This window comes from Calonectris borealis, chromosome 3 (genome assembly GCF_964195595.1).
Source record: "Calonectris borealis chromosome 3, bCalBor7.hap1.2, whole genome shotgun sequence".
Classification (NCBI taxonomy): domain Eukaryota; kingdom Metazoa; phylum Chordata; class Aves; order Procellariiformes; family Procellariidae; genus Calonectris; species Calonectris borealis.
This window is the reverse complement of record NC_134314.1, coordinates 30,311,292-30,325,008: the sequence shown is the minus strand read 5'-3', so window position 1 is coordinate 30,325,008 and position 13,717 is coordinate 30,311,292. Positions and strand designations below refer to the sequence as shown.

The 13,717-nt window shown below is 40.7% G+C and overlaps 1 protein-coding gene across 1 annotated transcript in view; it reads left to right on the top strand.

Moving 5' to 3' along the window:
• The window catches only part of EYS (eyes shut homolog), a 958,850-nt gene that overhangs the window by 827,247 nt on the left and 117,886 nt on the right, over positions 1-13,717 (top strand). Inside the window, exon 39 of the mRNA XM_075145270.1 lies at positions 12,061-12,169. Within this exon, the coding sequence (XP_075001371.1) occupies positions 12,061-12,169 (109 nt within the window). The remainder of the gene's footprint in view (positions 1-12,060; positions 12,170-13,717) is intronic.

Below are 13,717 nucleotides of genomic sequence, written 5' to 3'. Positions count from 1 at the left end.
GCAGGGCTCATTGAAAGAGCTTTAAATGAGGTTTGAAGGGGGAAAGGGATAAAACCAGGCTCACTAGAGATAAGCCTGGGGCAGCACGCCAATGTTTGAGGGACAGTGTGCTAACGAGGTCCTTCTGTCTGCTATCTCAGTGGAGGTAGGGGATGGAGATTCATGTGGCAGCAAAGACGCAAGGGTTATTGATGTATTAGAAATCACAGAAGCGTGGTTTGAGAAAGAATAGGAATTAGGGCTTCTCCCACCAGAAAAGGTGGCGGGATCAATAGCCCAGCTGAAGTGCATCTATACCAATGCACGCAGCATGGGCCACAAACAGGAGGAGCTGGAAACCATTGTGCAGCAGGAAAACTATGATATAGTTGCCATCATGGAAACATGGTGGGATGACTCGCACAACTGGAGCGCTGCAATAGATGGCTATAAACTCCTCAGAAGGGATAGGCAAGGAAGGAGAGGCAGTGGGGTAGCCCTGTATGTTATGGAGTGTTTTGATTGTCTGGAGCTTAATGATGATGACGATAGGGTTGAGTGTTTATGGGTAAGAATCAGAGGGAAGGCCAACAAGGCAAATATCATGGTGGGAGTCTGTTCTAGACCACCCAACCAGGATGAAGAGGCAAACAAAATATTCTATAAGCAGCTGGGAGAAGTCTCACAATTGCTCGCCCTTGTTCTCGTGGGGGACCTCAACTTACCAGATGCCTGCTGGAAATACAATACAGCAGAGAGGAAACAGTCTAGGAAGTTCCTGCAGTGTGTAGAAGATAACTTCCTGACACAGCGGGTGAGGGAGCCAACTGGGGAAGGTGCCCCGCTGGACCTGTTTTTTGTGAAAAGAGAAAGACTTGTGAGTGATATGATGGTTGGAGGCCATCTTGGGCATAGCGACCACAAAATGATAGAGTTTTCGATTCTTGTAGAAGTAAGGATGGGAGTCAGCAGAACTGTTACCTTGGAGTTCCAGAGGGCAGACTTTGGCCTGTTTGGGAGCCTGGTTGACAGAGTCCCTTGGGAGACAGTCCTGAAGGGCAAAGGAGTCCAGGAAGGCTGGACATGCTTCAAGAAGGAAATCTTAAAGGTGTAGGAGCAGGCCGTCCCCATGTGCCGAAAGACGAGCCGGAGGGGAAGAAGACCGGCCTGGCTGAACAGAAAGCTTTGGCTGGAAGTCAGGAAAAAAAGGAAAGTTTATGACCTTTGGAAGAAGGAGCAGGCCACTCAGGAGAACTACAAGGATGTCGTGAGGTTATGCAGGGAGAAAATTAGAAGGGCCAAAGCCCAACTAGAACTTAATCTGGCTACTGCTTTAAAAGACAATAAAAATTGTTTCTATAAATGCATTAGCAACAAAAGGAGGGATAAGGAGAATCTCCATCTTTTATTGGATGTGAGGGGAAACACAGTGACAAAGGATAGGAAAAAGCTGAGGTACTTAATGCCTTCTTTGCCTCACTCTTTAACAGTAAGAACAGTTGTTCTCCGGGTACCCAGCCCCCTGAGCTGGGAGACAGGGATGTGGAGCAGAATAAAGTCCCCATAATCCAAGGGGAAATGGTTAGCAACATGCTACACCACTTAGACACACACAGGTCTATGGGGCCAGATGGGATCCCCCCAAAGGTACTGAAGGAGCTGGCAGAAGTGCTCACCAAGCCACTTTCAATCATTTATCAGCAGTCCTGGCTAACCGGGGAGGTCCCAGTTGACTGGAAATTAGCAAATGTGATGCCCATCTAAAGAAGGGTCAGAAAGAGGAAGGGGAAGTACAGGCCTGTCAGTCTGACCTCAGTGCTGGGCAAGGTTATGGAGCAGATCATCTTGAGTGCTATCACGCAACACGTACAGGACAACCAGGTGATCAGGCCCAGTTAGCATGGGTTTATGAAAAGCAGGGCCTGCTTGACTAATCTGATCTCCTTCTATGACAAAGTGACCCACTTAGTGGATGAGGGAAAGGCTGTGGATGTGGTCTACCTAGGCTTTAGTAATGCCTTTGACACCGTTTCCAACAGCATTTTCCTGGAGAAAATGGCTGCCCATGGCTTGGACAGGCATACTCTTCGCTGGGTAAAAAATTGACTGGATGGCGAGGCCCAAAAAGTTGTGGTGAATGGAGTTAAATCCAATTGGCATCCAGTCACAAGTGGTGTTACCCAGGGCTCAGTGTTGGGGCCAGTTCTGTTTAATATCTTTATCAATGATCTGGACGAGGGGATCAAATGCACCCTCAGTAAGTTTGCAGACAACACCAAGTTGGGCGGGAGTGTTGGTCTGCTTGAGGGTAGGAAGGCTCTGCAGAGGGATCTGGACAGGCTGGATCAATGGGCTGAGGCCAACTGTATGAGATTCATAGAATCATAGAATCATAGAATCATTAAGGTTGGAAAAGACCTCTAAGATCATCGAGGCCAACCGTCAACCCAACACACCATGCCCACTAAACCATGTCCCTAAGTGCCTCATCTACATGTCTTTTAAATACTTCCAGGGATGGTGACTCCACCACTTCCCTGGGCAGCCTGTTCCAAGGCCTGATCACTCTTTCAGTAAAGAAATTTCTCCTAATGTTCAATCTAAACCTCCCTTGGCGCAACTTGAGGCCATTTCCTCTTGTCCTATCGCTAGTTACTTGGCAGAAGGGACCAACACCCACCTCACTACAACCTCCTTTCAGGTAGTTGTAGAGCACAATGAGGTCTCCCCTCAGTCTCCTCTTCTCCAGACTAAACAACCCCAGTTCCCTCAGCCGCTCCTCATAAGACTTGTGCTCCAGGCCCTTCACCAGCTTCGTTGCCCTTCTCTGGACACGCTCCAGCACCTCCATGTCCTTCTTGTAGTGAGGGGCCCAAAACTGAACACAGGATTCGAGGTGCGGCCTCACCAGTGCCGAGTACAGGGGCACGATCACCTGCCTAGTCCTGCTGGCCACACTATTCCTAACACAGGCCAGGATGCCGTTGGCCTTCTTGGCCACCTGAGCACACTGCCGGCTCATGTTCAGCCAGCTGTCAATCAGCACCCCCAGGTCCTTTTCCTCTGGGCAGCTTTCCAGCCACTCTTCCCCAAGCCTGTAGTGTTGCCTGGGGTTGTTGTGGTCAAAGTGCAGGACCCGGCACTTGGCCTTGTTGAACCTCATACAATTGGCCTCAGCCCATCAATCCAGCCTGTCCAGGTCCCCCTGCAGAGCCTTCCTACCCTCGAGCAGATCAACACTTCCGCCCAGCTTGGTGTCGTCTGCAAACTTACTGAGGGAGCACTCGATCCCCTCGTCCAGATCATTCAACACGGCCAAGAGCCGGGTCCTGCACCTGGGTCACAGCAACCCCATGCAATGCTACAGGCTTGGGGAAGAGTGGCTGGAAAGCTGCCCGGAGGAAAAGGACCTGGAAGTGTTGGTCAACTGCCGGCTGAATATGAGCCGGCAGTGTGCCCAGTTGGCCAAGAAGGTCAACGGCATCCTGGCCTGTATTAGGAATAGTGTGACCAGCAGGAGTAGGGAAGTGATTGTCCCCCTATACTCGGCACTGGTGAGGCCGAACCTCGAATACTGTGTTTGGTTTTGTGCCCCTTACTACAAGAAAGACATTGAGGCACTAGAGCATGTCCACAGAAGGGCAAGGAAGCTGGTGAAGGGTCTAGAGGACAAGTCTTATGGACAAGAAGAGGACAAGAGGAGCAGCTGAGGGAAGTGAGGTTGTTTAGCCTGGAGAAAAGGAGGCTCAGGGGAGACTTATGACTCTCTATAACTACCTGAAAGGAGATTGTAGCGAGGAAGGTGTTGGTCTGTCTCTTCTCGCAAGTAACAAGCCATAGGGCAAGGGGCAATGGCCACAAGTTGCGCTTGGGGAGGTTTAGATTGGATATTAGGAAAAATTTCTTCACCGAAAGGGTTGTCAAGCATTGGAACAGGGTGCCGAGGACAGTGGTTGAGTCACCATCCCTGGAAGTATTTAAAAGACGTGTAGGTGTGGCACTTAGGGATATGGTTTAGTGGTGGACTTGGCAGTGCTAGGTTAATGGTTGGACTCAATGATCTTAAAGGTCTTTTCCAACCTAAATAATTCTATGATTCTATGATTCTATAAAACTGTACACAGTACTAGAGGTGGGGCTGCACCAGTGCAGTGTAGAGTGAGACAGTCACCTCCCTCGACCGGCTAGCTATGCTGTGCTTGATTCACCCAGGACACAGTTAGCCCTTTTGGCTGCTAGGGCACACTGTTGACTCATGTTGAACTTGCCATCAACCCAAACCGCCTGATCTCTTTCCACGGGGCTGATCTCCAGTCTCTCATACCCCAGTTTGTATGTATAACCTGGATTGCCCTGTCCCAAGTAGAGAATCCAGCACTTGCCGTTGTTAAATTTCATACTGTTGGTGACTGCTCAGCTCTCTAGTCTATCCAGATCTCTCTGTAAGGCCTCTCTACCCTTGAAGAAGTCCACAGCTCTTCCTAGTTTAGTATCATCAGCAAACTTACGTACTGTACATTCGATTCCTGCGTCCAGATCATTTAGAAAAACATTGAAGACAACTGGCCCTACAATTGAGCCCTGGGGAACCCCACTGGTGACTGGCCACCAACCTGAGGTAACCCCATTTACTATAACTCTTTGAACCCTACTGTCCTGGTTTCGGCTGGGATAGAGTTAAATTTCTTCCTAGTGCTGTGTTTTGGATTTAGTATGAGAAGAATGTTGATAACACACTGACGTTTTTAGTTGTTGTGAAGTACTCTGCTAGTCAAGGACATTTAGCTTCAATGCTCTGGAAGAGGCTGGGAGGGAGCATAGCCAGGACAGCGGGCCCAGCTGGCTAATGGGGTATTCCATACCATGTGACGTCATGCTCAGTATATGAAGGGTAGGCGTGATCCAGGAAGTACCGATCGCTACTTGGTTATCGGTCAGCGTGGGTGGTGAGCAACTGCATTGTGCATCACTCATTTTGTATATTCTATCATTATTTATTATTATTATTATTTTCCCTCTTCTGTTCTATTAAACTGTCTTTATCTCAACCCATGAGTTTTTCTCACTCTTACCCTTCCAATTCTCTCCCCGTCCCACTGGGGGGTGGGGGGAGTGAGTGAGTGACTACGTGGTATTTGGCTGCCTGCCAGATTAAACCACGACACCGACCCATCAGCCAATTACTCACTCAACTATTATGGACTTGTCTAGTTGTGTGCTGGACATTTTATCCAGAAGGATAGAGACAGTATCAAAAGTTTTGCTAAAATCCAAAAATACCACATCTACTGGCTTCCCTTGGTCACCTATATGGGTGACCTTTTCATAAAAGGAAATTAAGTTGGTTAAGCAGGACTTTCCCCTTGTGAACCCGTGCTGGCTATGACCAATGACTGCGTTGTCTCTCAAGTGTTTTTCAATAACTCCCAGAACAATCTTCTCCATCATTTTACCAGGCACTGAAGTGAGACTAACAGGCCTGTAAATACCACGGTCTTCCTTCTTTCCCTTCTTGAAAATTGGGACAACATTTGCCGTCTTCCAGTCGACTGGGACCTCTCCAGACTCCCAAGACCATTGAAAAATAATGAAGAGAGTTCCCATGATGACATTGGCCAGCTCTTTCAGTACCCTGGGATAAATCCCATTGGGCCCCATAGATTTATGCGCATCCGGTTGGTGCTGCAAGTCTCAAACAAGTTCGGGGTTGGCTGGGAGTTCATCATCCCCTAATGCATTCCAAAAGTTCACACAGCTCTTTTTTTTTTTTTTTTTTTTTCAAGAAAAGGGCATCAAGACATTACTGCAAGACACTCTTAGGGGTGAAAATCATTTCGGATTTTTCATCTTCTGTGCTTTTGTCTACCCCCTTCCCTTGTCTCTTTCTCTCTCCCCCTCTCCCCTACTGGTATGCTTTTACAGTTCAGTCAGCTCATAGCAACTAGAAAACCTGAAATTTGGTGTTGAATGGCTGAAGGTTATGACCAATGTTTCATTGATTTCAAATAAAATGTTGGACATAAAATGAAACATTCATTTTTATAATGATCACTTCTTAGTGTTGTAATTAAAAGTGGTAAGAAATACCAAAATTTGACCTTGTTGGAATAGAAGAAGGTAAAGAGACGTGTGAACATTTCTATGGAAGCAGTATGTTGAAGTTGATTTTGGGAAGAAAAGGTATGTTTTTAATAACAAAATTTTTAAAATATATTTTTTTAAGGAAAAGAAAATAGTAAGTGCAAGAATTTTGGAAAGAAGTACCAAGAGATTATTAAAACTGTAAGACACAGTACAGATTTTCACACCTGTGAATTGAATATGCTCAGTCAAAAGTAAAATCACTGTTCTTGAAAAATCTCCTGTATTGCTTGACAGCTGGTTAGATGTTCCCTTGACAACTGCTCTGGTTAATCAAGGGTGTAAATGAAGCCGCTGTTTCGGTGTTTTGCAGGAGTCATTTTAGATTGTGTCTTTAATATCAACACTTTTTCACTAAAGAAGATTTTTGTGGGGATATTTTTCTATTATGTGCTGTTAAGTTGGGCTAGTGTTTGTCAGCTTGTGGGGAGAAAAATAGCAAATAGTTCTAAATGTAATCCTCAATTGTGGCATTAGAAAATGGACAGTAGTATAACTACTTTGTAATCATTTTTCAGAAGACCAGAAACCCTGGTCTGCTAGCAGTCTGAGGTCTTTGTTCAGAAAAAATCTTACCATGATAATTTAACTTGGATAAGAACAGAGGCCGGTTCTCTTTATAATGCTTGGGGTTTTTTTATACCTGATGATCTGACATTTTAATTTTGTTATGCCTCTCCTTAATCTGTTAGAAATACAGCTGCACCTTCAGCACTATATAGAAAACATAATTGCTATAAACTAAATTTTCTTAAGTATGTTTACACAACCATGAATGCACCATTTTTACATGATTACATTAGGTAATTATAATGCATGAATGCAGTTAAAAGTCTTCCAGAAGTTCCAGTCTCTGGACCTATTCTCATCCATATTGTCAAATATGTAATCAGTTTAAGATACTTTACTGTGTTTCCCTTGATACAAAGTGGAAACTGAAGCAATCATGCTATCAATTAGGGCTTAAGTCAGTCTTTCCAATGATTAGCAGACATTAGTATGAATTTTGTTTTCATGCTTTCTACTGTGCTCCTTTAGTGCCACCTGGTGACTAGCTTGAAAGAAAAAAAAAAAAAGTATGATTGCATTTCTCACGTGGAGAAGATAGCTGTGATAATTTAAGCTAAAACATTTGTTTGAGCAAGATTATACTAGGTAACATTTGATTTAGAAGTGCCTCAGTCTTAGCTAGTTTAAGAGGATTTCTTTCAAGATCATTTCCAGGCCTAAATTAATCCAATACTTAATATCCACAATTGTGTCATAGCTATGAGCATGTTAGGTAAACATTACACTTTGTTAGAAATTCAGTATTTATGCACATAATTAAGATGTAACTAGTAATGGCATTAATCACTGTATATAACTTCTGTTTTGCATCTGTTGAGGTCCATGAGTCTTTTGTAAAGAAACAGCCCCTCTAGTAAATCCTTTGTTAATTCTTATTCTTAACGAGCTTATATAAAATCCACAGCAGCTATGAAAAAATCATGCTATTCTAAGCCAAGTGCAGAAAAGAAGGCTGAACCTTGTCTTATTTCAAACCTGTGGAAACAAATATTCGACTACATCAGGCCTGTACCTTAACATCTACAGGAACAGGTTGGGCTCCACATGGCTCCAGACCTATTTAGATTATAGTGCATAACATTCTCATACGTCCTCCCCACACACCCAGTTCTCTACTTCTCTGTGAATCCTTTTTATATCACTATGAGTGTGATGCACATAAATTTGGTGCCTGACAAAATAATCCTGCAATAGGAATCATATTGCATTCTCTCCTGTCACTGTCTCTGGAGGGAAAAATACGCTGGCTTTGAGTGCAACTGAAATATGCCACTGAGATGTAAGGCAGATGGACTGAAATGTCTTCAGCATCTAAACGAGTGAAAAAGCACAACTGAACTAAAAATACTTCAAAATTTAAAGATGTCAGTAATTAGCCACTTTCATCCTAGGTGCTCTTAATGTGAGGTCAGTATCTCATAATATGAGGTTAATTAGAAAAATAAAGAAAAAATGTCAAGAGAGTAAATCATCAGTCCCATTTTATCTTTTCTCATGTGGATAATGGATTTCAATCTTCCGTGAGATGCGTGCAATAATACAACTGCATTTATCTAGTTGCAAGATTAAAACAGATTTAATCTTAGATTATAAGAAAAATATTATCAAGTTAGAGAGCTACATGAAATGGTATTTAAGTTCAGGTCATTTCTGCTGCAGAATATTTCAAGTGCATTCTTTTTTCCATCATTGTTTTTAAAAACTAGTATAATTATGTCTTGCATGTGTCCAAATTGTAGTACTTTGTGATTTTAAATTTTATAGTAAAGATGGAGACAGCATTTCTGTTTTAATTGCCATTTTTCATTATTTTCATAATTTTCTCAAAAAACTGTCTTTGTGCTGTAATTTTCCATGCTCTGTCTCTTTCTAAAAGCTATTCTAAACATATTTGAGTAATCTAGCAAATTCAGAGAGTCCTAATTTTGTGGTAATGTAAGCATGAAAAATATTCATTTTGTTCACATTTCAAATGACAGTTTTTCCTTTCTGTGACATAAGACAGAGAGAAATTTCAAGTATTGCTTGCTTGGAAATCCTTGCAGAGAAAGGAGCAAAAGCTGAAGAAAGTAGTGGTAACATTCCTAATGTGTGCTCCAGAATACAGGGCAGTAGGTTGCTGCTTATAGCCTGTGGGTTTTTTCTCACAACTCGGACACTAACCTACTGGCTGACATCAAGCAAATCAGTTCTCTTCTTTGAGATTTCATTGCTGAATCTTAAAAAAAAAAAAAAAAAAAAAAGCTTTATGTCCTTTGTGAAGTTGAGATCTAATAATCAAAATCACTCCATAATAGCTGTTGTTTGTAAATACTGGGTTTTTTCCTTTGGAATTTATTTTTTCTTTTTTCTTTAAAAGTAGAATGGATCACCAGGTATGCCTGTGTAGGGATGACTGTGTTATTATCTGTATGAATTTAGGGTACTTGGGCTTGTCTACATAAAGATACGGCAGTAAAGACCATGTCAGCATCAAGTAATCTTTAAGGCTTATTTTAATTGCATCTATTTTTAACCTTCCACTTTTTTTCCCCCAGCAAAGAATCAAAACAAGAGAAATTATGTATACAAAACAGTGAGAATGTGTGAATACCAGACATTTGCAATGAAAGTTTACAATGATGAATTTGGCTTGGATGGCTAATTGCTTGAAGATGGTCAAACTGACATAGACCATATTGTTCTTTTCCTTTCCATTAGATGAACGTTTGTCTTTATTTTTGCCACATCACTTAAACTTTTGTTCTTTGTGGGCTGGACTATTATAGTATGTGATATAAGGGGTTAAACCTTGAATTGATTTAGAAATTGCAGCAGATGCGGACTTCAGAAACCTTCCTGAAAAGCAGGGATAAGGCAGGGGCAGAGGGTAGGCTTTGCCATGAGTATGTTAGGTCTATACTACGATATCCACTCAGAGTAGAAAGCATCAAGGAAAGGTTATGAGTTGGTTTTCCCCAAGAGAATCCTAAACGAGCTGATTTTCTTTTACCTGAGAAAGTTATCGTTATATATTGTGATTTACCTGGACAATTCCCAGCAGCTGAAATATGAGTAGGAATAATAAATAAAATTCAAAATATATTTTATATATCAAGAATTGGTTGGAAGTCACAGTAGATGTAAGTAGTTTCTCCAAAATTGTTCATATTCCAAGTATCTAAAAAGGAGATCACAAAACTATCTGTCAATATACCCATTATTTATTAAGGAGGAACTTCTGTTTACTCAATTCATATTTTATAACGAAATTGTGAAAATTAACTGATCTTCAGAACAGCAGATGTTGCTTCTGGCTCCCTACATTCAAAATCAAAATGTTATGCTAACTTTAGACTACATAAGAAGGAACTTAACTTAAAATATACTCTAAAAAACCATGATTTTTTAAAAAATAAAATAAGAAAGAAAAATGAACATTTTTCAAACTCATTTGAATAGTCTAGGGGTCTAGATCACATTTCAAAAGGTGATAATAGAAGATGCCATTCAGCTATCTCAGCCTTTTAAAAAAATTCTAAAACATTGTTCTTCCTGGTTCAAAAATAGGAAAAGTGTTGCATGCTTACAAAGGTGAAATAATTTAGCACATTTCAAGCCCATGCAGCAGAGCACAGTGAAAAGTCAATGAGTTAGTATTGACTGAATTAGCTCTGGAACCAGAAGCAATATAACCATCGGAAATGTAGGATTTATTAATATGGGTGCATCACCTGCTGATATAGATATACTGCCTATGAGACTTGTGTTAGTAGATGCACTGTTTTTTTGCTGCTCACTCAGAAATCACCGCACTGCAGTGAATGTTATAAATATTCATTAGGGGCCTAATACTATATCCATTTATGTCAATACAATGTTTCCAGTAACTTCAGAGGTGAAAACTGAGACTCTAAGTTTCATACTGAATCTACAGACAGGGGGATAAAATAGTAAGACTGTAGACACAGGAGTAGAAAAGCAAAGCTCAAGGCAAACATGGGAAAAATCATACCATTGCAGCTGCACACAACCAACCAGGTGGTGGTATATGAAAATGTAGGCATTTGGGAGCATGGTACATCTTGATGTGGTTCATCCAGGAGTAAATTTGTCCTTGGCAGGGCTGCGGTAATTTCTAAGATTAATAATATATTCTTCTACTGTTCAGGACATAATGGACTTTAAAATATGTGAATTCTTTCATATGTCTATGGCCTAACATAAAAATTCATCTATCCCAACACAAAATAATTTATGGGATTCCTGTCATTGTCCTTTAGCATTTGTTCGGCTAAAAAAATGGAAAAGTTAGTAGTCCATATAAGTGCATAATTTGTTTTCAGAATCTTTTGTAAAATCTGTTGTGTAACATTTGTGACATATTGCACAAAAATGTAACATTGTTATTGATAAGGCCTTACTCTGGAAACCTAATTATATGGATTTGACTGAGCAAAGTTTCATGTGTAAGAGTGCACGTAGTCAGTAAACCTTAAGATGCTTCCCAAAAGGAGGCCCATCACATTCTCTTTTAAAGCATGTGAAAATTGAAACTGAGGCAAAGTGGAACTGGGAAGCACTTCTACAGAAATAGTAGAGCTCAGTTTTAAAGAATCTATCGACTATTCTCCTATTCTGCTATTGCTGCGATAACATTTATGCAAATTTCCTTTCTAAATAGAAAACCAGTATATTTGAAAATCATCTTGTTGGATTGAATTTTTAGTGCTGATAATATTAATAGTATTTAATCAGATCTCATCATAGAAAGAACCTGAAGAATTCTTAGTGTTTTATTGAATGTTCACTAGTATTTACTTCACAAATTCCCTTAACCTTATATTCTTTATCTCTGAAGCCCAGTATCAGAGTTTACATTAGCAGCACGCTTCCCAAGTAGCGATAACTATATCACAGTGTAATCTTGCTGCTCAGAGGAATGCAGCCTTTCATTTCTTATTCCATTTCTGTTTCCCCTGTAGGGCAGGAAAAGGAAATTTCCACTTAGGGAGTTTGGCACCATTCAACATTGATGTTACTTGTCCAACAATCCTGTATACTAGAGAGACCATATGTCAGCCACAGTTAGCGCTTACAATTTATCGATAGCATTTACGCATGTAAAGATCTCTTTCTTCTGTGTCTCTGCATACATTTCAAATGCTACAGTAAAGAACAGCAGGAAAGCAAGTAGAAGAGGGACATTAGTAGAAGAAACTTGCATCTTTTGTCTCCTGGGTAGTCCAAGTAGCCATGAAACTTAATGTCCAAAGATTGTCATCCTTTACAGAGACAGAAGCATCTTTTTCACCTTCCTTTGCTGTGTGAGGTTTGAATACTCTGCTGTCAGCGGCATAAACAGTAATGAAATCTTCTGTTTCCTTCCAGCTATATGTTGCCTGTGAGCAGTCCTGAAGGTTACTGTATGATTGAAATGGCTGCAGATGGAAATCCTCCTGTACAACACAGACTTTCTCTTTCATATCGAGCATCTCAGGTGAGTCTGCAAAACATGAAAAAATAGCTATTTGCTTTGAACTTTTCATCAGCATACGCGCTTTAGTTATTCTCAAAGGAGAATAGGCATTCTAACTTTTCTAAAGGAGGAAATGTAATTCCTCCTCAGATATCATTATATGTACTTAATTTCTCTTTAATATGTCTTTTCACATCAAGCATTCATAGTATTTCCATTAATTTCTTCAGTTTACCTGACTCCAAAACTTCTATTTCAACTGCCTAAAGGTCATGAAAAGGACACTGATACTGCAAGAGGCAAAATAATATGTTAGCAATTTCATTTAACTAGGCCATGGTGTTATTAGAAATTGAGTTATTGTTAAGCAGTAATTCTGGTTACTTTTTATTTGCAAGCCACACTGCCTAGTGGAGGGCAGTTATGAATCATCAATGACATAACCTGGTGTCAGTATTGTTTCTAGGACTTCACTTCTGAATAGTATTGTAAAAATTACTGTCTCTATTTTGAAACTGGTATCAAAAGACTCATTCTAAACAGGCAATAGACCAGCTTTCCCAAATCTTGAGTCTTTCTGTTATTCTTTGTCTCCGTGTTATTGCCTCTCTTTGTTATGCGTTCTCTCATCACAAGTTTATTTCTGCATGGTACATTTTAAATGTTTTTAGACTTGAGAATTTGAATTGTCATTGACAATTCACTTTATAAGCTTGTTCACTGGAAGGCAGGACAGTTAGCTGTAGAGATGCGAATCATGATGTGCATATCATGGTATGCACTGCCAGTTAGTAATAGAATTTCTTCCCTATTTCTTCCCCGAGTCAGCATCTAGGTGTTTGTTCAGGCTGATGAAAAGAATTAACTTGTATTAGATATTGCTATTACCCCGATCAGTTGTTTGTTCATGGCTTCCAGATGATCAGCTTGATGTTCTGCTGCAGAAGGTTCCTTTGTCTCTCCTTTTATGTCTCAGGTTCATAACTTTGGCAGAATGTAAAGCTAACACTATTGGCAGCTTCTGCATAGAGAATCTGGGGAAAGAACTTACCCATCGGTACCTAATTATATAGAGAAGCCAGCAATACCTTACTCATAGAAGAACTTACAGGTAGCCACCTTTGATGTCATGCACCAAGTTCGTACACCAGAATATTTCTGCCCCTAATCAGGAAATTTCTTTGGTTCCTAAGAAAGTCCACAATTTTTCTGTTTCTTTTTGTGGAGGTCCATGGTTAGTTTCAGTTCATATCATGAGTGGGATTTTGAAGTGAATGTTCTGGTCATCGCCAATTACCACACTTTGGTTCGTCTTGCGGAGCAATCTTGGAGCTTGCTAGCTGAATTCTTTTAGGATAAAACAGTACAAAAGATGCTCTCTATAAGTGCACTTAACGTGCTGTAGCCACTGATGGGTACGTCATGACACCAAATTATACTTAATCCAGAATAACCACTTGCATGGTATGTAGTATAAATGTCATATCCTCAGGACTAACTATTACACACCTAACCTCCCAGAGCCCCTATTTTCTTTACAAAGTACACAAGCAAAGAAAGAAAAAAATA